Consider the following 27,311-nt stretch of genomic DNA (forward strand, 5'->3'; position numbering starts at 1 on the left):
CCTCCAGCAGATGAAGCCAGGATGCTGCTGCAAAGGGTTGGCTTTTCTGTTAAAATGCAGTGGCTTTGAAAATCTCCCATTGACACCAAAGCTAAGTAACTCCTGAGAGTCTGTAATTAGTATTCTGGAATTCAGGTCCGGGGTAGGAACTGCCTAATCACGCTGCACTAATGGCCTGCTGAAGGATGTTCTGGAAAAGTCCTTGAACCTCACGAGGTTAAAATGGCAACGTTGCTTTTGCAGCACAGAGCATTCTTTAAATATCTCCTTGAGACACATTTTCCAAAAACTTCTATCAGACTTGTCCTAGAAAAATACCCTTTGTTTAGCTTTGTGGTGAGTGTTTGGAGTTTTAATTGTATATAATGAGTCAAGTTTAAATATTTTGTTGAAGAAGAAAATTGTGCAGGAGTGGAGCCTCCTGGAAACAATTTGTGGTTTCTCTATATGTTTAGCTTCAGTTCAAAAAGCAAAATCTGGCTTTGTATAGTTTTGGTATGAGAGTCGGGATGACTGAGGGACCCGTTTAGATCTTGCCGTTGTCTGTAATAATGCGAGGACAGTATGAAGGAAGAAAAGAATTCTGCTTTTGTTGGGATATTTTGAGAGAATTGGATGAATCCCTGACACTCGTTGGTAAGAAACAGCATTCCATCTCCAAGAACAGGAATATTTGGGCTATGCAATGCAATGCAAAATTCCTGCCGCTCATAGCTTTCCTTGAGTATCCCTAACTGTATTGCGGAAATACCGCGAAACCAGCTGGGTTTAGTTTGAAGACTGAGATGTTTGATTCTGGCATAGAAAACTGCAACACTGATTGCTGCATAAGTTGATCAGAAGTATTAATGTATTATTAATGTGTTATAATATGAGAAATATTTCTCATATGTATTATATAACTATAATATCAGTCAGATATATTAATATAATAATTATTTCTCATATTTATAAGATGAGAAATGAGAAATAATACGTTGCAGAGCAGTGAAGGGGTTAACCAGCAGGAGGACGGTAGCTGATCTGCCTGTCCTGTTTTCTCCAAGTTGCTGGTATTGGGATAGGACCTAGAAATCCCAGCTGATGTATTCAGGCATCGAGTGAAAACCATGCCCTGTCCTGAAAAGCCAACCAAGTAAGTTCCTACAGGGCTGCCAAGCGCGATCTCTGTTTTCCTGTTGACTTCTGCCTGCATTGGGTTCGCGTTGTGCGTTCGACTGCAGGCTGAGGCACTTCTGTGTCTCTCGAAAGAAATGGTATCTGGAAAACAAGCTGGTTTTCCTTTTGTGGATTTGGATAAAGGAGATGATATCAGCGTGTATGATTTCAATCCGCAAGAAAACACGATTGCTGGACTTCGGGACACAAAGGGAAAAATGCTTGTGCAGCCTTTGAGTCTGAAGAAAACTGAAGAAAGCTGAAAAAATAATGGTAACTTACCCAAAGCAAACGCTTGTGGCCAAGAGGATGCCTAAGCCTGGGACAGAGTTGCTTTGGGAATGGTTGTTTCCTGGTCGTGGAAGGGATAGTTTACCAGAAAAATGCACAATTGCACTCGTGGCATTATTTTGAAACCAGGGCTAGAAACCGAAGAAACGAAGATGTTTTGCCCATGATTTGGCTTAATTGTATTTGTCATCTCTTCTCAAGGTGGATCATTTGGACAAAAACGGTCAGTGCGCTCTGGTTCACGCTGCTCTCAGAGGACACTTGGAGGTGGTGAAGTTCTTGATCCAATGCGACTGGACCATGGCGGGGCAACAGCAGGGAGTGTTTAAGAAGAGCCACGCCATCCAGCAGGCACTGATCGCTGCAGCCAGCATGGGTTACACCGAGGTAAGGCCTACCAGCAGATCCCTGCCTCTGCAGGGTGGGAAACCAGGGGCTGACTATGTTTCCTAGCCAAAACACGGAGCAAAGAGGGTCTTGGAGCTAGAGTCAGTACCTCTGTCCTACTCTTCCTCCCCTTCCTATCCCAGGCAACGGGGGTTCACAGATCCCTTGGCAAACCCTGTGGTCTGGGCAGGCGTCCAAGAGAGGAAGCGTAACAAGCCTTTAAGTTGTTGGAATAAACCTTTAAGCAAGGGTGGGTAAACAGTGTGTTACACTGCTCCTCCAGCGCTGTTAGGGGAGTGTGAGACCACGTAGGTTCGGACTGTATGTTGGGGGGAGAGAAGAGTCAAAGAGCTTCCTCCTATCACACTGATAAAGATTTGTGATGTGGAAAATGATGTATGTTTTCCTACCGAGAAGCAGTCTTTGAGGATTTTTGCATTGGTTGATTTCTTTGCTAAATTGAGCTCCTCTCATGTACTGGAGTTTTGATTTTGCTTTTGTTAAGCATAATCCATGAAAACATAGGTAATGTGCTCAGATCAGAGGAGCTAATTAAAGAAAGCTGGGAAATTCTTATTAGCTAAGTGACTGTGAGTTGAACCGATTAGAAGCAGATGTGACTTCAAAACCCTGAAGATCTGCACACCGAGGACATAATTTGTAACAGGGCGCAGAACTTTTTAAATGGGAATTTGCCCCCAGATAATACTGGTCATCTTTATAATGTATAGAAAGGAGTTTTGGAATTGTTTAGTATTTCTGTTGTACCATAAAAGGTACATGGCTGCTTATAGAAAATACTCCAAGTCCCTGTTTTGAGGTGCTTGCAGTCATAGGAGATGCAAGCCGATGATTACTTTGCTGTTTTTCTCTGACTTTGGTGATAAAACAAGTACTTACCATGTTTATAAAGTGACCTTAATCACTGGTGAAGCCACACTGGAGTCCTTGCTGTGATTGTACCCTAGCGTAACCATACCAGACTTAGCTTTACGCTTCAGTCAGGCAACACGAGGTCCACCAAGCAGTACAGCAGCCGGCTGGGAGGTCAGCCGAGTGCACGGGGCTTTGTTAGACCAAGCTCTCACTCTCCCATCAAGGCAGCAACATACACACGAGGCATCTACTGTGGAAGTACCATGGGCATCACTTCAACAGCATCTTCCACATGGGCACACTCCTGGGTTTCTGGTTCCCCCCTGTGCCACTGTCATTCCCAATGTCCCATTTAGCACTAGAGCATCACTGGCAGGACACGGGAAGATGGCACTCGTCACCGAAATCCCTGCTCCCCTGGTGCCTCTCAGTCTGTGCCCACAGGCAGCTGCAGGCAGCGGAGGAGGCACGGCTTCCTTCCAGGTACTCAGAAAATGCTGGTTGTAGCCTAGACCCCAGCAGATAATTGTTTCTCCTAGAATGAGAAACATGTTTTTGTCCTTCAGTCACTGAAGTAAAATCTCCATTTTCTTCTTAGCCTCTTGCTTTCTCGCACCGTATGATCCAAACACCGGAATTTTCTGCCAGTTTTCAGTCAATTAAATCCTTTAATTTACCCTTTAAAGAAGTTAATTTGCTTCTCTGGGGTTTCAAGCAGCCGCAGCTGGAAGAAAAACATAGTGGAAATCTTTTTAACAGTCTGCTTAAAAACAGTATTTGCTAGAAAGGAGCTAATAGTTTCTGGAAGTAACTTCATCTTGTCTGGAGCTTAAGATAATGAAGAGGCTAACGATTGTAACTGCACCATTACATCACTTGTCCGTGACTCAGTTTCCCCAGCAGTAAAAGGGGATGATCATACTCATTGCACCCCACCAGGTGAGAGTCGATACAGACGGACACACTGGCGTTTCCTCACTGGTTACGGCAGCTGTAGCTGCAGGCGAAGACGCATCTGCTGCGCACGCCGGGTCATCTGTAGCGGGACAGACACAGTTATAAGGAACTCATGCTACAAAGGCTCATCATGTGCGGTTGTATCAAGACACTTGGGGTTTTTTTTTTGCTTGTACAGGACAGCAGGTTCTGTGATTGATCTCTGGAAGAGTATTTACTTGAGCTCAGGGTGCCAGGCAGAGACTGTTCCTTTTCCTCTGTGTATTCAGAGCAGCTCCTGTTAAGGTGTCAGCAGTTTATATATAACGCATCCAAGTTCGTGAGCTGACATGTCATTTTGTTTTAGATTGTCTCCTACCTGCTCGATCTTCCAGAAAAAGACGAAGAGGAGGTGGAGCGAGCACAAATCAACAGCTTTGACAGCCTTTGGGGAGAGACAGGTGATTTCTGTAGATGCTGTAGCTGCTTCTTGCATGTTTGTGTTTGTATTTATGGGCTCCCTGTCACCCGATGCATCCCTGATCCTTGGCATTGTTTTGATGAAGGGAGAAGGCTCGGTTCCTCTGATTTGATTTCAGGTGATTTACAGGTGCCAGGGTGGAGCTTGCACTCAGCTTAAGTAAAACAGAGAAGTTTGGTTTTTGAAAATTCTGAGCTTCTGCAGCTCCTGGCAGTTTTCAGGAGCGTGCAGGCATTCAGCATCTCTGACAACCAGGCCACTAATTTCTCTGAAACATCTCACGTTAAGTGAGATGGACACAAAAATCTGCTCTTTCTCTCTTGATATTGGGCACATTTATCCAAAGCATCTCCCTGTTTCTTTCTTCCCTTCCCCATTACATGCAGCACCGTGACTGTTACATTATTGATGTAACATTGATTTTCTGAAAACTTCTCATTATTTAGCACCTGGTAATTAAACAAATGTCCTTTTGTGCAATACTGTAGTTTTGTATTGATGGGTATAATACAAAAGCCCTGCTTTCCTAACTTCTGCAAAAACAAAAGCAGCCATTCACCCCTTCCACTCCACAGATACGAAATGCACTATCATCTCCATTTCTTGAGATATTCAGACTTGGAGTTGTTAGCTTTTAACTCCAGTGACCTCATAAATATTATCCACTGTCTTTTGTACTCAACTCACTAATCTACTTGCATCACTGGTAATGTTCCTGTCAAGTTAATACACCAAGGTAATGTTCCTGTCTGGGTAACGGAGCACTGATTTTGATTCTGTCAGCTTTGTTTAAAAATGACACGATCCAAGGGTACAGACAGCGTGTGGCTTGATCTTTGCTCAGGTTGTTTCTGGATAGAAGGGGGGGACAGGAAAAAGCTGGGTTATATTTTGAGCTGATTCATACGCTGTACATTTGAAAATGTAGCCTTATTAGAGCCTTGTATTGAACGGAGTCTATCAGAAAGTATTGCCCCTGAGCTTTAAAGGACAAGGACGGAGGGATGAGCTGTCCCGGCAGGGAGCCTGGCGGGTGGCCGGGCTGCTCTGGGCCACTCGAGGGGCATTAGGGAGGGAGGCAGCTCCTGCACCCACAGGGACATAACTGAGTAGCAAGGGCATTGTGCCATTATTAGCAGAAATAAGGGCAACATATACAAATAAGCAATTTAAAAGTGCCCCTAGGGTGTCATGGGAGAAAAAAGAAATTGGATGTGGAATTAGTCAAATGAAGTGACTGAGCATTGGTAATAGGACAGTGGCTTTGCTGTCGGTGAGCTCACAGTTCACAGTGGTGACCAGGCCAGAGACAGCTCATCCAAAATATTCTCTGGTGTTTGGGTGCTGAGGGCTAACTTGTAAAGAGGATGACGATCCAGATGCCTTCAGAGTTTGATCAAAAGCCACTAAGATGTCTCCCTGCAACGTAATCTCCTGGACGGCATCAGATACTGCAGATACGCTCCTTGAGTTAAAGATAGTCCTGGGTTGTTTGGAGGAATCTGGTAAAGCCTGGTGTAAAGCCATAGGCATTTTCTGAACTGGTGTCTAACCCTGCCCGTCCCTGGAGCTCTGCCTTCGCAGGTCACGCCGTCCTGCTCTCCTGCTCAGCCGTGCTCTCTGGTCTGAAAGCTGAGCACCGCTCTCTTCTCCCTGACGAAGTCCAGCTCTGCTCTTTCCTCTTTCCTTGTGTCGCGGGCAGCTCTGCCGTTCCCAGCCTGCCCGTTGCCTTGAGGACTCTTCAGCAGAAGCCTTTTCCATCTCTCTTGCCCCCTTCCCACACCTCTCCCCCGGCAGTGCCAAAAGCTGGACTCACACAGACATCTGGCAGTTTCTCTGTCTGAGAGGGGTTTCTGAGTAACTGGGATAGTTGAGAATGTGGATTTGTGATTTGCAAATCACATAGAAATTGAGGAGCCATCTCAAAGGAATACCCATGTATCCCATTAAAATTGCTGGGAGGTAAGATGGGAAAATGAGCAAAAGCGAGCCCAGTTCAGCAGTCTTTTGTCCTACACAGGCAGGACAAGTTTATATGGATCTCAAGACTCCCTTTCACATTGTTTTACTATTATTTTCCCAAAAGTAAATAGCGAGTTTAGAGAAATTTGAAGAGAAATGCTGGTTTCCACCTAAAAATAGCAATCTGCTCTAAAAATCTGAATCATGTCTTGTCTGGTTTTTGATACTTGTTGCTTGTGTGTCTAATCTTCCGCAGAGCAGAGCTGACTGCCTGGCTTAGTGATATCAGCCTGATATCATCCAAATGGCAGTGCCAAGTTACATCATAAGTTCAGGAATTGCTGACAGCACACTATGGCCAACTCCAGATGGAATATTTCCCCCTGGGACAAGACTAATATCAAAACCCAGCACAAAAGTATCTGAGTCACTTGTAATAACTCCATCAGAGTTGGAGGTGCAAAGAACAACTCCATCAGACTGCATTTGTCTTGCTGCCAGGCTGTGAAACAGATACACGTGCGGTATAGGAGCAATTTAATGATTCCTTCTCCAGATAAAGTTGTTTTTTCTCTAAGAAAACAGACGTGCTCTGCACAACAGCAGAGGCAGAATGTGCCGTTGCAGATCCCTGGTGTTGGAGACTGTGGCTTGTTGGACGTTGCTCGCTGACGGAGGGCGGCACGTCCACACCTGAAACTTGTCTCAGGTTTTGTTTGAGCCGTGTTTTGAGAAATGCAGCGACTGTTTTATGGCGTTTATGCCAAGACTTTGTTATTGCACGGTGAGTTGTTCTCCTGGCACTATGTCCTCACGGAAAAGCTACAAAATGAACGTTCCTGTTTTCCAGCCCAGGATCCTGGTTGCTGCTCCTTGCCTGGGCTTGGTGGACTCGCCTTGTTCATGCTGGGCCACGGGAGCTCTCTGGCAGACAGTAAAACTTCAAACAAGACCATTTCCATTTCTCTCATTTCCTCTCATCACCTTTCCTTGGCTTTTCCAGTCTCCTTTCAAGACACAGGCACAGCCTTACCTTGTGTTCTGGGTTTTTTGGAGACTAATGGCTGTTGGAAGGCACATTGGTGATGTCAGAAACAGGTTGATAAGTCCGTCTAACGAGCGCTAAAAGGCTTAAATAAGCAGGTACTTCTAGAATTTTTCCTGAAGTAGTTTAATTGAGCTTTTGGGCTTGGACAGTTGGACACCAGCCACAGGATAGCGCTCTGGGCTTGAGGTGACCAGCAGTGGAGCTGGAGCTTGGGGATGTCAAAAGCCGCTTTGGTTAGAACGCTGGAGCTGGAGGGGTGAGGCACCTGTATTCAGAGCAGCAGCAGACTGTCCAGCTCAGTGGTGTTGGAGGGACCACAGCGGATTGTCTAGTCCAACCTCCTGTTCAAAGCACAGGCACTGATGAAGTCTGGATGTACCTTAGTGAGTTAGTCTTCTAGGGTCCAGCTGGATTGAGCTCCTTTCACCCCTCGGAGAGTTTCTCCTTTTCTGAGGGTAGATGCTCAGATATCTGCATTATACAAGACAAGCTTGGATAGGTTTCTCTCAGCAGCAGGCAGCAAATCCGGGTCATCAGCGTGGAACCTTCCTGAAGCAGCAAGGTCTGACTGCTCAGTAGCACAGGAGCTTTTGAGCTTCCCTTGAGTTGGAGCTGCAAAGGACAGGCTGGAGCTACATACCCGCGCCAGTTGCTTTGACCCTGAGGAGCAGAGTAGCAAAAAGACATGTCAGTCCAGGTAGAGTGGATTGCAAGGCAGAGTGGGGAAGGGTATGGCTGTGGATCAAATCATCCTGTTTCAGTGAAGTCTTTTCCAAAGAACGTTTCATGGTGAACACCAAACACTTAGGTGATTTACAGTATTTTCATTGTTGCAAACATAAGTCATTTTGACGTGAAATACCTCAAATTAACCTGCAGCATTTCAAGTGCAGGCAAGTTTAGAAATAGAACCCAAAAGCCCTGCATACCGATCCCTCTGCCGTGCACGTTACACACAGTCCTGCTTCTATATTTGTAGCTTACGTTTAAAACCCACATGGATCTGATTATAGATTTTGCAGTATGTTCTGCTTGTGGCAGCGAGATGATTTTTCTTTTAACTCTTGGTGTCTCTCAACCTCAAGAGAAGAAAACTCAACCATAATGTGGAACAGAATAGAGAATTAATTAAATCCCCCAACATTAACAGTGTTGCAGTTGGAAACCCATCAACACCTCGTAATCAGCCATCCCACAGAAATGTACTTCAAAGAAAAAACAAGCTACGTCAGTTAGAAATAGACTCCCACCTTCTGCTCAAACTCCTACTAGAAGCAGCAGAGCATCGAGCCAGAGGAGCTGTGCTGAAGTGCACAGAAAGTTAGGGAGAGGAGGGAGGAACCAAAAAGTCTAAAATTAATATCAAGACGAGTCAAAGGCAGGTCCTGCACTTGGAACTATTTTCAGAATGAATGTGTCTTTTGTAACCCAACCATACTTTCTGAGTTAACAGAGCACATTCGGTCAGGGAAAGAGCTGTCAAGTGTTACTTCTACCCACCTGTAATATTGTGAGCATCTGTAATACTGGAAATGAGAGAGAATTTTGGTTTTGCACAAAGACCCTTGCTGGTAGGATCAGTCCTGGCCAGAAACAAAGCCCAGAATTAGCGTTTTTCTTGGAGAACGGGTGAACATATTCATACCATTTTTGCTTTCCAGTTGTTTCCCTGGTTTCAAAGATCTACAGGCTAAAGTGGGATATTAAAAATAAAAGTCCTGCATCTGAATTATGCTGCTCTGTGCTTGTTCGAACAGAGAAAAGCCACAAATCTGACTGACATCCAGTGGCTAGCAGCGATCTGTCAGTGCCTCCAGCTTGATCCCTCACTTGCTCTCCTGTAGTCATGGCGGAGTGAGTCGAGGACAGGTTGCAGAAGATCTCGTCAAGACAGCATGTACCTGAAGACCTGGGTTTTCTCTGGACATTGTGCCTCTACTAAGACACACTCGGTCTTGCAGCCTGTGGCTTTTGCGGTAGGAGAACCTGCAGGAGGCACAGGGGGAAATGGTGAAGGTTTCGTGTGACAAGGCTCTACGTTTCTTTGCAGCAACACCTTGAACCTCAGTCACATGTGCCTGTAGATTATTTTATGCTTATTGTGGTTCTCATCCAGTTTCACTGCGACTTGCAGAAAATAATAAAAGCTGATTGTCCCAGTCAGCCTCTTTCCATAACGTTACAAGATCTTTTCATGGAAGAGATGACCTTTGAAGTAAATTCAAATGACAAGAGCTAGAACTGTACTGATCCAACCCATTTTCATTGTTCATTTTGCCTGTCGCGAGATATGTTTGGCATTTCAGGCACCATCGCTTCGGTATCCAGCGGAAAGACCTATCCCTGGATAGGAAAAAACTCCGCAGAGAGTGTGGCTCTTTCCCTTCACTGCTTTTCTCTCTCCTCCAGCTCTGACGGCGGCCGCCGGGCGCGGGAAGCTGGAGGTCTGCCGGCTCCTCCTGGAGCAGGGCGCCGCGGTGGCGCAGCCCAACCGCCGCGGGGTCGTTCCGCTCTTCAGTGCCGTGAGACAGGGCCACTGGCAGGTGAGCGGGTTCCTCGTGCCGCCGGGATGGCCTGAAGTGTAGGGTCAGGCCATCCCTTCCATCTTGCTGAAATAGGGGTGGAGAAGACAAACCCCAACTCTTCTGGGGATGCTTGGAGTGAGAAGAAGTGGTATTGATGCTTCAAATGTCCCGAGTTTTTGCTGGCTACCGACATGTTTTGCTTAAGTACTGTGTTATCTCACCATTTGGGAAGCAAATGGGATGCTCTTGACTTAAAACGTCACTTTTCATGTCCTTATACCTCTGTTGCTTCTCCTACGCCGTAATCTTGCAGCAGTAATCCCTGAGGGCACCACACCTTGGGGGGTGACGTTTCAAGACATGGGGACCACTCTGCTCTTCCTTGGCTCTGGTTTCTTCCCAGTTGGGTCTCTACATGTGACCTGTGTCCCCAGCTGGGTCTCTATGTACGACGTGTGTTCTCGCTTTGTGTGTTGCAGATCGTAGATCTCTTGCTCACGCACGGCGCTGATGTGAACATGGCAGACAAGCAGGGGCGGACGCCGCTGATGATGGCTGCATCTGAGGGACATCTGGGCACAGTGGAGTTTCTGCTTGCACAAGGTTAGAGCACGTGCTTGGAAGTGTGTTGGAGACCAGCCACGGCAAGTCCCACCGCACTGTGTCCTGCACAGCTGGAGTTTGTAATGTCAGGGTGGGGATTGTAATCCCACTGCTGGATCAGGCGGTGGGAGAGGTTCTCAGCACCGTATCCAGCTTATTGGAGAACAAGACTAGAATAGTCATAGTGTTAATCTTGGCTATCCGTTTTGTTGTCTGTGTTTGGTGCTCACAGCCTCAAAACCACGCGTTTGAGTTAGAAAATGATGTATCACAGGTGCTTTGAGCATTGAGTTAAGAATATGCCCTTGAACCATGCTTGGAGCTTTCCCCTTAGACAAAAAAATCAACAAGCGATATGATTGAACTGTCAGCCTCGCCATGGAACAGGCAGGCAAGACTCAACCACAGGACCAGAGTTTGGGACACATGTTAACACTTCCATTTTCAGTGCTAGTATTGTTGCCCACGTTTTTGACACCAAGATCAGCAGGAGGGTAAGGCCCCAACACAGGCAAGGATTTGGTATATTTGTTGAAAATAAAGCAATTGTTTTGAATATCATCTGCTCTTCAGCTTTGCACTCACAGATTTGCTTTGCTCAGAACTTTCAGCGTCTAATAACTCTCCTTCACTAGGAGTTACTCAGTCAACAGGAACATGTTTCAGTTTTACTCATTTCTGCTGTACATGTTTGAGGTGAGTCAGAACAACACACTGCCTGCAACCTGTGTGAACACAATTATTTCTTACTTCTGTAGGTCCTTAGAGACTTTTTTTTTTTTTTTTTTTTTGACAAATAGCCATTGTTTGGTTGGTTTGTTTGGGTAATTTTCCATTATTTTTTTGGCTAGAAATAGCATTTAATTCTTGTATGGTTATTTGATATTTTTATTTCAGGTAAGATCCCTCTTTGGGAAGGGATATTTTCTTCATATCGTAAGTGACTGTGTCTGACCTCTTAGCCAAAATGTGAGACACTTGAATATTTTACGTAGTAGTTGTAAGAATATTTTTTCACTGTAAAATTACCAGGCTTCCAAGAACAAGTTTCTCACTGCCTGTCTGTCTGTCCTGAGCCACAGGCCAGTGGGATCCTTGCTGTTCAATGCTGTAACCTGCACAGGGATGTGACAAAGATCAGTTTGAGGCATGAGTTTCTTACAAATTAATTCAGTTAATTCTTTTCTGATGTTCTGGGGTTTTTTAGATTTCAAATTAACGCTGTCCATGTTTGAGTTGTAGTGTGGCCCCTTTTGCAGCCTGACTGAATCTGTGTAAAAGGATTAAAAGAAGTGATTTTTTTTTTTTTTTTTTTTTTGCCAGACTTGAGAACTGTGCATGTTGCTTAAGACTGACTGGTTCAGCAGAGGATGAAAATACCAGATAATCTGATCTTGGCTATGGGATCTCCAGCAAATGCACATAATGTTGCCCTGGCTCTTTGGACACTGAGAGCCCAAGAAGTCAAAAACATGAAAATCTTTTTTTACTTTAAAAGGTCCATTCTTCTAAATAGCTTAATAAACTCCACTAAATATGCTATAACACATGGTCCTGAAAAGTTAGCTCAAGCCTGGGCAGAGTACAGTGATATATGGTGTATTTTAATTAAAATGGCTTTGACAATCCTGTTCAATGTTTCATTAAAATCAAAGTGTGTGAATCATAAACCATAAGCATTAATTAGTGTGTTGCAAAGCAAATCTCATTTGACTGTACTTGATTAACACAGTCAGTGTTTGTAAACACTTTTTATTAACAGAGTTGCAGTCATCAATCAATTTGAAATCCAAATTTTTAGAGTTACCTATTGGTCTCGCTTAACACCCAGAAGTAATGGACTTGTGAACGGTGAATTAAACTTCCCTGGTAGCAGCTCTGCTAAAGCTGATGTTTGTATGGATCTGTGTTACACAAAGCAAGGTAATTCTTGATGCTCGTTCCGTTTGGAGAGAGCTTAATTCTGAATCTTGTTTTCTTGCAAAAATCAATCTCTCGATGTTTTTGGTACCTTGGGGTACATGGTACGAGTGGATGCGGCTCCTTGCTGTCTGTCGTGTGCCTCTGACACACAACGCTGAGCCTCGTCCCCGTGGCGGGTAACCCTGCCTGGGCACTACAGCTTTGGATGCATCCTCTGTACAGAAAGGATCCGACCATCCTGGCCACTCCCTGCTGCTTTTTGATGCTCCAAGTGTCAATCGTTTCTTTTTTTCTCTAGCTGGCTTATTGTTGCGTGCCTACTGGATAACATATTAAATCATAAACTCTTGCATTTAGCCAGTTAATTTTTTTAGGGAAGGAGCAGCCCAGCCCTTCTCGGAAGCAAGCTGGGTTTACCCAGACAAAATCTTTCCCACTGCAGCAGGGATCGATCCCATGAGGTCACCTTACGCCACTTGCCCTCGAAACCATCAGTTTGTTTCATGTCTGACCGCCTTAATGCTAAGTAGGTCAGAGATCCCCGAAGGAGCAAAAGATGCCTTCAGAGTCAGAGGTTCTGCTGGGAGCCACGGCTGCATCGGGAGCTCGGCGCTTCTGCGGAGGTCGTGCCCAGCCTACCTCGGAGCAGCGTTTTGGCATTTCTGAAGTGGTGCGCGTTGTCCGCTCACTTAGGCCTTCAGCTTGCGTTGCTGCAGTGATACCCTGAAGTCTGTGCATGTCACCCTGTGGTATGGTGTGTCTCTTCCAGTGGACTGGGAAAAGAGTGGGAAGGCTGAGTGATGATGTGGCTTTCCAGCCTTCCTTATTGCAGGAGATTTCTCACCTGCTCCAGAAGAATTAGAGGGAAAACAAAGGACAAGACTGTGACGGTTTGATTGCAAGAAAGTAGCTGGTACAAATAAAAAGGAATGAAATGAGGTTTTATCCTGCTTTGCTGGGCAAAAGTTGGCCTTGGGTCAGTTGAAGATCATCTGGAGGGCTTTCACAGAGCTTCAGAAGGGTTCCGGGGTGCAGTGTGGGCAACGTGAGAGAAGGCTGGCAAGATGTTGGGAGTTTATGTTGTCATCCCTTAGCTTGTACGTTGGAGCTGCCTTGCAGCCAGTGTCCCTCCTTGGCACACCACGTTGCCCCAGACGTCATTTGCCACCTCCCTCGCTGGCACTCCATGCTGCAGTTCGGAGGCAAGCAGCGAGCAGGATGCTGCGGCTGTGCCGAGAGCTCTGGGCGGAGGGTTCTGAACGTATCCCGAGCAAATGTTCATATGTTGTGCTCCTCTGCAAACAAAAAGTTGTGCAAGCTGGAAGACCTGTCAGTTTGCTATCGTCTGGGCGATGTGTGCTAACCGGGGGATATGTCAGCTGGGATGAACAGGAAGGTTCAGGAAACTCACATTTCTCTCCCACTTGCTGAGCTTTCTGGAGCCAGTGAAGATCTCATGCTGGGCGGTTTAGAGTTTACCTACAGGAGAAAAATACTGCAGCAGCAATTCATCCCAGCCTGCTGGCAGGAGCATCCCGCAGGTAGCCGCAATTCCTCGGAGGAGCAGAGCTGATATGGATCTCTTCTGCACGCTCGAGAGCCGGAGCCCTGCCTGTACCATGGCAACAGGAGTTGTCTTCATGCCACGAAGAGGAGTGTTCACTTAATGCTGCTGTTCAGATCTCATATGCATATCCATATGCTGTATGAAGCAATACTGACCCATTGGTATGGCAGCGCGATTTCTTGATCCAAGAAAATGTCAAGTCCCTCTCTCCTTGGCTTGCAGTTGGCAGTAGTCTATCCCACAACATTGTATTTATGTTGGGTAAAGTTCAGGGAGAAATACTGCTGGAAATTATGTTGATTTGGGTAAAGGGGAAGGGAGTGAAGAGGGCAAAATACGTGCTTTTTTAGAAGAACTGAGCTGAATTGACTTAGTTCCCCTTGGTACACCATGACCTGCTGAAACAGCAAAATGGTCTTCATCTCTGACTCACACAGGCTGGAATGGGTTTTGATTAAAAAAAAACAGTTAAAAAGAAAGATTGATGTCTCAGATGAGGGGTGTCAAATCCACCCTGCTGCTCAGAAGATGTTTGCCAGAAAAGCCTACAGAGCTAGGTGCGAAAAAGTTTGCAGCTTGGTGTGAATAAACTCATTTGCCACAGTTCCTATCAGTGCCTTTGAAGTTGCCATGGAGGGTGGGATCCGTGGTGGGAGAAATGTTAATAAAGTAATTAATAATTATGTACACAGCGCTCTAAAAATCAGTTGTCGTCACTGAGCGGATGGTTTGTTGTATCATAGTGCTTAACAACAGAGAGCTCTTAAGTGAACTGACACTTGTTCTTTCAGGTGCCTCCATTTCTCTAATGGACAAGGAGGGCTTGACAGCCCTCAGCTGGGCTTGTCTGAAGGGACATCTCTCCGTGGTGCGTTCCCTGGTGGAGAACGGGGCTGCCACCGACCATGCGGATAAAAACGGACGCACTCCGCTGGACCTGGCGGCTTTTTACGGCGACGCAGAGGTGGTAAGTGGCCTGTAATACCTGCAGAAGAAAACAGGCAGTTGGCGTAAAAGCCTCAGAATAGTACAGTTTGGCTTGATGTAGCAATAAGCATATAGAGTCCTGGCCCTCCATACATGCAGGCGCTTCCACAGAGGACAACGCATGAGACTGATGTACCCTCAGACCCTGTAGAGGTGGTTTTAGCCCAAGCAGTGGAGCAGAGCAAGCTTTTGCTGGTTGTACATCCCCAGCGGCGCGCGAAGGTCTCACCCAGGAGCAGAACTGACTGTTGGGCTTCTCGTTGCAGGTTCAGTTTCTGGTGGACCATGGGGCCATGATTGAGCACGTTGACTACAGCGGGATGCGCCCCCTCGACAGGGCAGTGGGGTGCCGCAACACCTCGGTCGTCGTCACTCTCCTGAAGAAAGGAGCAAAGATAGGTAGGGACAAGGGGACAATCCGCCATCGGCTCTGTGCTCAGGCAGGACTCCGAGCAGTGGGGCTGGCTTCCTAGAAAATACAAGCGTAACACAGAGGCAGCCTCAGCCCCCGCTGCTGCTTCGTACTCCGAAAGCAGCCAGCGAGTCATGACTGCCTTGTTCTCTTTATTAAAACGGGGAATATTTTTTTTGCTGTCGTATTACTTAGCAAAGTTAATCAATAAACAACTGTTTCTTTGGCAAGGTCTTTCCTCTGGTAATGCTTTTTCTATCTTTACTAGTCTGAGTTGACAAACGTACTATGTCCATGCATTGCTGTGAGCTGCTGCATTCACTTGCTCTGTGTATGCTTTCAGATCTTAGTGTTACCTGCACTGCGCCACACAGCTGCTCACGTTACGTTTTCCTGTGAAAGGGGATTTTGCTGGTGCATTGGCTTCTTTGCTGCCTGCCTCTCACAGCTGCTTTTTTCCTTTCTTTTTTTTTTTTTTCACCTTCATCCATTTTTTTTTCCCCTCTCTCCTACAACTTTTTGTTTTCTCCTTTCTTTGAAGGTTGTCAGACGTTACCGAGTCGCCCACGAGGTATATCTCATTGCTGTCAGCATCAGCTTCGATCTGATAGCTTTGTCAGCCTTGCTTTCTCCTGTTTGATTTAGCCTGCATGCGTCCCCAACACCTCTAATCTTTTAATTTACCTCACCTTCAAATAATTTTTTTAATGACTGTTGCAGAGAATAACTTGAACTCAAAAACTAACCTCCTTCCCCCAAAATGTACTGGATCTACTTATAGAATATTGTTGACTTATTCTTCACCCACACTAATGAGTTGTCCCCAAATTTTTGGCACCCCTTCCCTCCCAGTATTAGTCCTTGAGATAACAACTGGCTCTGCACGGGTGGACCCCTGCGCAGAGCCAGCGTGTCCCCAGCCCAACGGACGGCTTCGGCACCAGCAGCACTTAGGCACAACCTTTCCTTTGTCGTATTTTCCATCTTAATGGATTTTCTACTCTAGTATTTCACATCTTGTGAAGCTGGAAATCACAATCCACTTAAACACAAAACGCCTATCAACAGTCGAACTGCAGATTTCCTAGTACACTTCCAGAGATTTTAATTTAGAAATGCTTTTATGTAACCACTCGGATTTTTCCTTTTAAATACGTTTTGTTCTCCCCCACTCCCCCCAGGCTGGTTCCACAACCAGCACTGCCCTCTTGTGGAAATGGCTCCCTCCATTTCCCAGCCCGTGGTGGTGGTGGTGGTGGTGGTGGTGATCCGGATTAGCCTTATTAATGACCGCAAAGGAAAACCATTGCAATGTGGATGACGTTAATTTAAGCGCAAGAGGAATTGTCAGCTCAGTCATTTGGAGCGCTCTGCCCTTTGACCATGCCAAGTTGTTCTCTCCAGCAGAAATTCCCACCCCAGGATATTTTTTCCACCCAGCTTCCTACCACCCTTGCATTGTATGAGTTTTTTACCCATCATGCATCCTGTACACTACAGGTCCAGCAACATGGGCGATGGCAACCTCCAAACCAGACATCATGATCATCCTGTTGAGCAAGCTGATGGAGGAGGGAGACATGTTTTATAAGGTGAGAAGAGTGTTTTTAGAAAAACTGAAGAGGTGCAGCTTGCAGCGTAACTTTGTGTGAGGTTTTGACTGAGCCATGCTGCTGCCATAACCCATGGCAAGTAAAAGCTACTGCTCGCAGCGTTCCTTGTGTTGCAAACTGGTTGGTTTTGGTTAGTGGGGTTGGGGAGGGGGGATTGATTGCCCGAATCTGTAACGAAGCTGAAGCAAAGCCAAGTGTCTCTGCATTCTGGATTTGAGCCAGCACTTCGTTTCCTCTCTGAAAACACCAGAACCCAAGTGTTCTACAGAGATTCGGAGTGCTGATGTCATTGCATCAGATCTGGCAACGTTGTCATTACCTACCAGGCTCACTGCTGTGGAACAAGGCAACAAGATAGTATATCCCAGAAAAACTCGTGGAAGAAACTTTTTGTAATGAAAACAGATTGTGAGGACACAGATGGCTTTGTCGTGTCCTTTAGCCCATGGGAGACGTTCCACCATTACAGTTAGTGAGTCTTTTTTGCTCTGTATTTATTTTAAGCTGATCTTTAAAACCTGGAGATTTGCACACACACACAAAATGTGCAAGTACAACAGTGATTCACTGTTAGGCTCTAAGGGTGAAGCAGAAAAATATGCAAAGCTGGCATTGTAACTGGAGTTATCTGCCAGAGATACATGATACAGCTGAGAAACCCGAGTCTACAACGTTTTAAAGCTTACTATTAGTAGCTGCAAAATTTATGTCTGGGTCATCATGAATTGCAGGCGTCCTAGATCCCATTTTGCCCTCTTTCTTTCACCCTAGCTGCCATGACTGCCCCCCTCCAGGGCACAGATCATCCCATCCCAAAAATAGGTGCCCAAAATAGCAAAGATGAGTCACCCTTTGAAGGTGACAGTTGCGTCCCAATAACTATAAAAGGAACCCAGTTGACAGGCTTAGATGTAGACACCTAATTTTTAGACATCTAAAGTCCAGGGAGATGGATCTCAACCTGTTTGTCCAACTTCAGAGCCACGTCGGTGCCATAACATTTATCTTTGCTATTGCAGAGGGATCTCTGAGCCCCAGGAATTCCACCCAAAGTCCCACACTTCGTATTCTTTACCCTCCCTGGTGCTTATTAAGCTTTGGGTGGAGGGTGTTCTCCAGAAATGGGTTACTGATCACCCAGCTCAAAAGACCATGCATCCAGAAACCAGATGGAGTTGTCTCAAGTTAACATAACGCAATTTCTGCTGTGTTTCCCACTGTAGCGTGACAACTCTGTATGAAGTAGGAGAACTCAACTTGCACAAGACATCTGCATTTCCAGATCAGATGTTCCCTTGATCAAATGTTCTGGCTTTCCTTTCTAGAAAAGAGCTAAATAGTGAAGTCATGTTACTTAACCACCTAAAACATTCATGGGGCTGGTGAGTGAGTGCTCTGCAGTGAAGTAAACTCAACCCAAGGATGTGTTTTGACATGTTCTCCTTCTATTAGAAAGGTAAAGTGAAAGAGGCTGCCCAGCGCTACCAGTATGCTCTGAAAAAATTCCCCAGGGAAGGGTTTGGAGAAGACCTGAAAACCTTCCGTGAGCTGAAGGTGTCGCTCCTTCTCAACCTCTCCCGATGTCGAAGGAAAATGAACGTAAGTCTCCCTACTCTTCATGACCTTAAACGCAAGCTGCCAGCCTTCTGCCTGTGCACAGAGACATGTCCATCCTGTAATCGTGCTTTGACCTCTGAGATCTCTCCTCTGTGTAACCTGGTTGTCCTTCACAGAGCACTGACATTTTATAATTCAAAAGAAGTAATGATTTAATATGCATTTCTGATTATTAAAAATTCATCGCTATGTTTATAGCTTTTTGAATTTTTTATTACTCCCTTTTGATGATGATGTGAATTGGGGGTGGAGGCGTTTTCCAGATTTCTAGGGCAGTGGTGAGGGAGGAGCCAGGAGATGTGCTCCTTTGAATACTAATTAATTTAAAATGAAGGAGCATATGCTTAGGGGGCTAGCACTTCCCCAGGGCAGTGACTCATCCAGAAACACCCCCACATACTCCCTCTCCTCCCAGAACTGCCAGATCACTGTCACTCTCCCCGCTCCAATCTAGCAGCATCTAGCGATCAACTCCTGCAGCATGTCTGTTCTTCCAGCAGACAAGTGCCACCTCCCCCTTGCTCTGCGTGCAGAGGCTTTCACCTCTACAACTTAAAGTCTCCATAGTCTGAAAAAGTGAAATCTCCGCCGAGGCCATGAGCCAGCAAAGATTACACTGGAGGGGAAGGGGGTTTTGTGACATCTTCATTTCTTAACGCTGTGAGGGAGAAAGTTGAAAAGCAATGGAAGTAAAATCTGAATGCTGGTGAACAGACAACACAGTTTGTAGAAAAAGTGTGAACCTTCTCTTTAAACAAGCCAACTCACAGCTAAGCCTGTGCTTTAAGGACAAGATTTTTCGTTTATTGTTGACTGGGGAATCCCAGGTTTTGTAATAGAAAATTTCAGAGGGTTGTAATTGCTCCTGCAGTTTTTGCACCTATAGATGAGACCACAAAGGTACCCACCTCTTGACTACATTCCCAGTTTAGTCTATTAGGCAATATCTCTTCAGTAACTGCTGCTGAAGGTACAAACAAAAGTATGAGCTTCCCTAGGCAGGGCGTCCAGATAGCGAGCTCCAGATAGCGAAGAGTTTGCTTACTGAGTTTTTGAACAAATCAGGAGTACTCTTCGGTCCTTTCTCCCAGAACTGCTCAGGGTTGTAGCCCAAGTCAGCAATCCAAAGCAATGTTTGGTTGTGAAATGAAAGCCCCTCCACTGGGAAGAGGTCTCTTTCACAAGTGCTGAGCTTCAGCTGAGCTTAGTGGTACGTGAAGCATTCAGGACAAGGCAAGGGAGGCCGGCCGGCCGGCAGGGTTTGAACCATAGCTGATAGTCTGATCTTGTGGCACTGCCACTCAAAAGCACCCAGAGCAGTCTCCATCCCATGCTGTCACCCTCTCCCTCCCCGCTCCTAAACTAGCCTCCCAAGTGAGGTGTAGGAGAGAGGCAAGGAACAGTGGAATGGGTGGCACTGGTAGGAGACCTTTGCCAGGCAAGTCCTGTTCGTAGCTACTGAGATATCGTAGTCCCTTCCTTCATGTGCAGTTTTATTCAGCCCCTTCGAAGTATGTCAGTGTGTTGCAGAGTGGGAAGCAGAGGGCGTGGGAAAGGTTTCCTATTGCTTTCAACTATGGAAAAAAATCCTTCATGAGATTACATTCCAGCCTCTGCAAGACCAGATGTTTCCTTAAGACTGTAGGTTGTTGGAGAGGGATTGCATGCACTTGTTGGGGACACAATCAATGAGAACGGAGCCAGTGGCACGCTGGCCTCTGCGGGTGCTGACAGCATCCGGCATTACAACAGGGCTTTGAGTCTTTGGACGTGCTCTCTGGCTGTAAATGATGTTGAATCCATGTGAAACATTCCAGTACCATCAAGTTTTCCATGGTACATGCAAAAAAAATAGCCCATATTAAGTTTGTTTTCTTCCCAAACTGTGTATATTTTTATTTCTATATCTATTCAATTACTTATCTGCACACCTATTGTAATGACAGGATTTTGGAATGGCGGAGGAATTTGCTACTAAAGCACTGGAGCTGAGACCGAAATCTTATGAAGCTTACTATGCAAGAGCAAGGGCCAAACGCAGCAGCAGGTGAGGAGAGAGAGAGAGAAAAGTGCGAGGGGCTGGTCTCTTCAAGCCTGGCCACACCGATGTAGGCATCCACCGTGCAAAACCGTGCCAGTGCCCCCATGGGAAGAAATGGCAAAGGAAGATTCATTAATGAGATTACAAACCTCTCAAACTCCAAAGTAACACCCTCCCTCATTTGGTAATTTCTGGAGACAGCTGAATGCAAACGTTTTGAGAGGTTCATCTTAGTTGAACTTTATCTGAACATCTTTCTACACTGGAAACCTTTACACCAAAGTTGGGTATTCTTTTTAAAAATACACTTTAGTTACACAACTTGGACTCAAAGCAAAATATGACTCATGGAAGCCCTGTGGCCTGTGTTATGCCAGAGGGCAGACTCATTCATCACGGTGACCTCTTCTGGCCTTAAAATCTATGAATCTCTCTGTCCTGCAGCACTTCTTGCAAGGCAGAAACTGCTGACTAGTTGTGCAGTGACTGTGCAGGCAAGCGCCAGCCGGTGAGCTGTCAGCCATAGCTTGTGCTCAGAGCACTGCAACCAGCTTCTAGAGAGCTGCCGCACCGGGATCTCTCTGCATCTCAGATGGAGCCCGGAGGATTCCCTTGTTAACCTCCCTGAAGGCTAAAAGATGTGAGATTAGATTCATTTCAAAACCGATCAGTGCCATTCCTAAACGAGCAGGAGGGCTTGCTTTTGAGCCCTGTGCTCCAGGGCTGGGCGCACTGTCATTGCACGCATCTCGGTTTTAAACGGCAGCCACAATGCCTTGCATGGCAGTGCAGAGAATCACCAGTAGCCGGAGGTATGTCGAGCCCACCTCTACAAACATCGTAGCTCGGCAGATGCCACCACCATTTGACCTTCCATGCTGGAGGCGATGTGTGGAACCGGGCTCCTGGCCTAGCTGATGCTGCGCTGCCTGCTCCACCGGGTCTTGATGTGGGAGGTGAAGCTGTGACCTTCTGTTGTGCGGAGAAGTCCTGCTAGCTGAGCCACACTGACCTAATGCCTTTCCTTTAATGGTTTTCCTCTCCGTTGTTTCCAAAACACTTGTAAGGAAGCATAAGAACCGAGTTCCTTTCCAGATGATACCAGCCTCCCCACACACAAGCATCCTTTTCTCCCCAGGTCTCTCCAGCAGAAACTGTCACCGCTTTGGCTTTTCTTCTCTATTTCCCAGTTTGTGCCCAGCAGCACCCCTGAGGTCAGCACAGTCCGGGGAACAGGAGGCTTTTCCTTCCTCCACCTGGTTTGCAATGGCTTGTGCAAAAGCTTAGGCTGGTGTTGGGAGGTGCTGGGGAGTTTTTCGCTGTGATCATCCCCCCAGATGACAATCATGTTCAAACAGATGGCTTTGCTCAAAAGCGAACAGTGTCCCTGTAAATGACAACCCCCTTCCCCGAACCCCCACCTCCCTTTTACTCCTCACAGGCTGGCCTTTCCCTTGCAAAGGCTTTCCTGGGGGGCTCGCAGGCTCCCTAACGTTGCTCGATTCCTTCGTTCTGAAGAAGTTAGCCAAATCCATTGCAAAATTGGAGAGACAAGCCTTGCCTAAAGCGCTGACCCGTGGGAGCCCCTGAGCTCTGGAGCCAGCCCTGACGCTGTGTGGTCTTGGCATCAGGCAGAAGTTAAATTTTCACTGGCGTAAGCGGTTGCAACTCCGTCAAAGCTGCGCTTGTTTACAGTAGTGGTGAGCTTGGCTCTTAGTTATCGATGCTTTGGTTTCCCCTTTGCTAACGCAGGGGCAAAGCTCATGGTGGTGCTGTGAGGAGTAATTAATTAGCCTGTAACGCACACTGCAGAGGACAGGCGTTTTTGCTAGTCTGAGTTGTGCCATCTCAGGACTGTGTTCCCCTCTTCTCCAGAATGGCTGGCAGTGTTTTCCTTCAGTTTGGATAAAATAAATCCGAGGGAGGCACATAAGGCAGAGCTTGAGAGACGCAGCGAGTGGTAGCAATCACAAACATCTCCCTCAGTAACACGGACAAGCCACTTAACCCTCAGGAGCCTCCGAGAACGGCTCCATTCAAATCCAGAGTAATTTCAGTTCTCATTTCTGTCCCTTTGTCAAGCAGGCAGTTTTCAGCAGCCCTGGAGGACCTGAACGAGGCCATCAAGCTGTGTCCCAACAACCGTGAGATCCAGCGGCTGCTGATGCGGGTGGAAGAGGAGTGCAGGCAGGTGCAGCAGCAGCAGCAGCAGCAGCCGCCGCCGCTCCCGGTGGAGCCTGAACCTGAAGCCCAGCATGAAGAGCTGTATTCTGTGCAAGATATCTTTGAGGAGGAATACCTTGAGCAGGATGTAGAAAACGTTTCCATTGGCTTGCAGACAGAGTCCAGGCCAAACCAAGGGCTGCCCATCATCCAGAGCCCACCTCCATCCCCAGCTCACAGGGACTCAGCCTATATTTCTGGCTCACCTCTTGGCTCTCATCAGGTCTTTGATTTCAGGTCCAATAGCTCCGTGGGTTCGCCAACCAGGCAAGGGTACCAGTCCACGTCTCCTGCTCTGTCTCCGACGCACCAAAACTCGCATTATAGACCCAGTCCTCCGCACACGTCCCCTGCTCATCAGGGCTCCTCTTACCGCTTCAGCCCACCTCCTGTCGGAAGTCAAGGGAAGGAATATCAAAGCCCACCACCTTCTCCTCTTCGCAGAGGTCCTCAGTATCGTGCCAGCCCCCCGGCAGAAAGCATGAGCGTTTATAGGTCACAGTCCGGTTCCCCGGTTCGTTATCAGCAAGAACCTAGCGGAGTCAGCCAGCTCCCCGGTAGACCAAAGTCTCCGTTATCCAAGATGACGCAGAGGTCTTTCCAGATGCCCCAGCTCCCCGTGGCCGTGCCGCAGCAGGGGCTGAGGCTGCAGCCAGCCAAGGCGCAGATCGTGAGGAGCAACCAGCCCAGCTCAGCCGTCCATTCGAGTACTGTAATCCCAACCGGTGCTTACAGCCAGGTTGCCCACTCGATGGCCAGCAAGTACCAGTCAGCGTCAGGGGAAATGGGGGTTAGCCAGAGCAGGTTGGTCTACCAGGGCTCCATCGGGGGCATCGTCGGTGACAGCAGACCAGTGCAGCATGTTCAGGCGAGCCTCAGCGCGGGAGCGATCTGTCAGCACGGAGGGCTGGCTAAAGAAGACCTTCCGCAGAGACCGTCCTCGGCGTACAGGGGGGTATGAGATACAGCCAGACACCTCAGATCGGGCGAAGCCAGTCCGCTTCCTACTATCCGGTGTGTCACTCGAAGCTTGACCTGGAACGTTCTTCCCTCCCCGCCAGCCAGCTGGGCTCTCCAGATGTGTCTCATCTCATAAGAAGGCCCATCACAGTTAATCCCAGCGAAATCAAGCCTCACCCGCCGACTCCAAGGCCCCTGCTCCACTCTCAGAGCGTTGGCCTCCGCTTCTCTCCTTCCAGCAATAGCATCTCCTCCACCTCCAACCTGACTCCCAACTTCCGCCCTTCTGCTTCGATTCAGCAAATGGAGATTCCTCTCAAGCCAGCTTACGACAGATCGTGCGATGAACTTTCTCCGGTCTCTCCCACGCAGGGGGGTTACCCCAGCGAGCCAGCCCGTTCCCGGACCACGCCGTTCATGGGAATCATAGATAAAACCGCTCGGACTCAGCAGTACCCCCATCTCCATCAGCAGAACCGGACCTGGGCTGTGTCGTCAGTGGACACTGTCATTAGTCCTACGTCTCCTGGCAATCTCCCCCAGCCAGAATCATTTAGCCCGCCTTCTTCAATCAGCAACATTGCCTTTTATAACAAAACCAACAATGCACAGAATGGCCATTTGCTAGAGGAAGACTATTACAGCCCCCATGGTATGCTGGCCAATGGGTCCCGGGGAGACCTCCTGGAGAGAGTCACCCAAGCCTCCTCGTATCCCGACGTCAAGGTGGCAAGGACGCTGCCTGTGGCGCAGGCCTACCAGGACAACCTGTACAGGCAGCTCTCCAGGGACTCCAGGCAAGGGCAGACATCCCCAATCAAACCAAAGAGACCATTTGTGGAGTCTAATGTGTAAAAGACGCTTGTTGGAGTAAGACCCTCATGTTTTCAGCACACACTTCCAAGCTTGATTTCCATGCATATTATTATTATTATTATTTTTATTTCTCTTTGGTAGCTACATGACCAAGTTTCTCCGGTACTTTGTGTGGTGGTCAGACAGCCATGCACGTGCTCCAGCCCTTTCGTTCCCCAGCTGACCGTGAAGCCAACATCAGCCGAGCCAGTATCGTTTGCCCAATTCCAGCTAAGTTCCCAACCAGGATATCTTAGTACGTGGTGCGGGGTGGTCCAGAAATATCCCCTACGCAGCGGGAGGTAACCAGCTCTTTTTCAAGAGACGATCGCGTTCAATTTAAATTGGTTTCTTTTGTCTCGATGAGCTCTTAGACAATTCTGATGGGAATTCCTAGCGGGAGCAGAGCAGGGATCACAGGAGCCTTTCCCAAGGCTGCATCCGCAGGTCCCCGTGCCAGCCAGGTCGTTTGGCTCTTTGCCCCCAAAGAGCAAATTACCTGCAGCGAGCAAGGGCATGATGTGTTTTAATACCAAGTAGCTATGCACAATAACCATCCTGCTTCATCTGGTTTGTAGCGGTTTAATCCGAATTGGATTCCTTCGTTATTTAATCGCGTCATCGGCCAGAAGGGGTGGGGATCGCACAATGCTTTGCTGCTTTGCAGGCTACCTGCCGGGTGCCCCGACGCTGATTTGCTCTGGGGCATTTTACAAGCCTTGAGAGATTAAAGTTGGCCCTTCGTATGCGTTTTAATCAGCCGAGGGAATTGGCCAGAAACCTCTTGCGCGTGAACTGGGATTACAACAACTTCTTCTTCACACCGTTAGCGGATGACTGCACCTCACACGCAACACTGCATTTTCACCGGGACGGTTTAATGTTGGGGGTTTCATTTGGTGGGGTTCTTTTACTTGCAAGGAAAAACAAAAATCTGACTTACAAAATGGTATTCAAGGAGGAAAATGGCAGTTTTTAAACTTTTTTTAAAATTTTTTATGATGAGGATGCATAATGTGGCACGATGGTTCCCAAAACAGGAGGGGTCCTTCAGCAAACCCAGCCCTGCAGCATCCCTTCCCTTCGGCTTGCTCCCGCCCGGGGAGCCGGTGCCGTAGCGAGGGCTGCGCTCCTCTAAGATCTGTTCCCGAAATCTTGGAAAGCGATTGCCATGTTCCGTACCTGTAAATGGTAGAGACCATGTTTTGCTTTTTAAGGAGCTATAGTTAAAAGAGAGATATTTATTAATTTATTTATGCGATCTATTTCAGGACATTTTTTGGTTTGGGTTGTTTTTTGTTTTGATTTTTTTTAAATCAAATGCAAATCACATTAAGACAGTGTGAAAAGCAGGGGACAGTTCTAAAATCCTTTTTATAGAATTTTCAATAGTTTTTCAATTATTCTCTGAAATTTGGGGGGGGCAGGGGTGGAGGAACTTTCTTTACAGTGGAACTTTCTTTCATTTATTAGTGGTGGGTTTGTAATCTGCCTTTTCAGTTACTGAGGGTGAAGGGTGGGATGAACTGGGGGGGAGAGCGATAACCCTGTAGCTTGTTTTAAAGCAAAATAGTGCCTGTTGCCCGATGCCGAACCTCACTCATATCAACTCTTAAGAGCGATTTCAGTGCTGAGCAGGAGGAGCGATACCTTTCGGTGTTTCCAAAGGGCTATGCGAATAGATTGCAAGACTTCTTGAACCAAATCACGGGATCCAGCCTCCGCTGGTGTAAATGAGCATATCCCCAGCACACCGTCAGTGCAGCTACATCCATTTACACCAGCTAAGGACTTGGTCCGAAACTCTTAAGCAAACCCTGGCTTTGATGGGGCTTTTTTTTTTTTTTTCTGTGTGTGGATCAGCGCATCTCGTTGCTGTTTTGTTGCCTAATGTGCTCAGAGCAAACTGGGACGTGCATACCTTGGGACGATGGAGGCTTGTGTCTCATAGACACGTTGAGAGCATTCGGGAGGTGTTTCCTCCACGGGATTTGGTGATTTTTGTGCTCTTTTGGGCTCTTTGGTATTTGTCCAAGCCAGTATTTGGATTGAGGTTGGTGTTTTCTTTCTCGAGGTGCAAGCCAGTGCTGACTCTTTGCTTTATTACAGGGCTCTGTAAAGCGGGGGGTAGACTGGGGGGCCCCTCGGTAGGGTGGGCTCCCTGTGGCTGCGGGGACGCTCAGCTCCATGCACTATTTCTCTCCTTGCAAAGAGGGTGTGATGATTTTTTTTTTTCTTCCTCTCTGTTTTTGAAGCAGCATGTTCTGCTTTGTAAGGAATAACTGATTTCTTCTCCTCCGCGTACAGTGCACCTGTAGCTAGGACATGCGTACCCGTGGGTCTGGAGTAGCACCAGTCGCTTTGCTCAACGCCTCCCATCCTCCAGCTTTCTGATCGAGTGAGTGGCTTCCTACCTTTAGTTGCTTCTTTGAAAGGAAAAAGTAACCAAATTCAGCCCCGTCCCGATTTTATACAGCCGAGTGAGATGCGCTACGGCCGTGAGCCGGTTCTCTCCGCTGAGATGCAAACGGGACGGTCCGAGAGCAGCGATGCGAGAACTGCCCGTGCTTTGCTTTTGCTATTCACTGCCTTGTGCTCCCAGTACTGTCCTTCCGAAACATCCCCTCGCAGCACTTCTGTGTATAACTTTTGGGTTTATGAAGATGTTTTAAGGGAAAAAGAAAACAGCTCACACTTTTAACACAAACACGAAGCTGAAAGAAGGCTTAAATACTGCGGCGTGCAGGTTTTTTCACAATACCACGTGTTACATTTTTCACAGGATTCTTGCACTAATGGTTTTCCATCTGTTCTCTCTGTAAATGGGTGCACTTTACTGTTTGAAT

The 27,311-nt window shown here is 47.1% G+C and overlaps 1 protein-coding gene across 1 annotated transcript in view; it reads left to right on the forward strand.

Annotated features, from left to right (window-relative positions):
• TANC2 (tetratricopeptide repeat, ankyrin repeat and coiled-coil containing 2) overlaps positions 1-25,878 on the forward strand; it is a 253,232-nt gene extending 227,354 nt beyond the window's left edge. Inside the window, 12 exon segments of the mRNA XM_050911874.1 lie at positions 1,651-1,836; positions 4,016-4,109; positions 9,549-9,682; positions 10,144-10,267; positions 14,549-14,724; positions 15,011-15,143; positions 15,698-15,727; positions 16,657-16,748; positions 18,222-18,368; positions 20,333-20,433; positions 22,513-23,597; positions 23,600-25,878. Of these exon segments, the coding sequence (XP_050767831.1) occupies positions 1,651-1,836; positions 4,016-4,109; positions 9,549-9,682; positions 10,144-10,267; positions 14,549-14,724; positions 15,011-15,143; positions 15,698-15,727; positions 16,657-16,748; positions 18,222-18,368; positions 20,333-20,433; positions 22,513-23,597; positions 23,600-24,465 (3,168 nt within the window). The 3' untranslated portion in view covers positions 24,466-25,878.
• Positions 25,879-27,311: the final 1,433 nt, after the last annotated feature.

Source organism: Gymnogyps californianus, chromosome 28, assembly GCF_018139145.2.
Source record: "Gymnogyps californianus isolate 813 chromosome 28, ASM1813914v2, whole genome shotgun sequence".
NCBI classification, from domain to species: domain Eukaryota; kingdom Metazoa; phylum Chordata; class Aves; order Accipitriformes; family Cathartidae; genus Gymnogyps; species Gymnogyps californianus.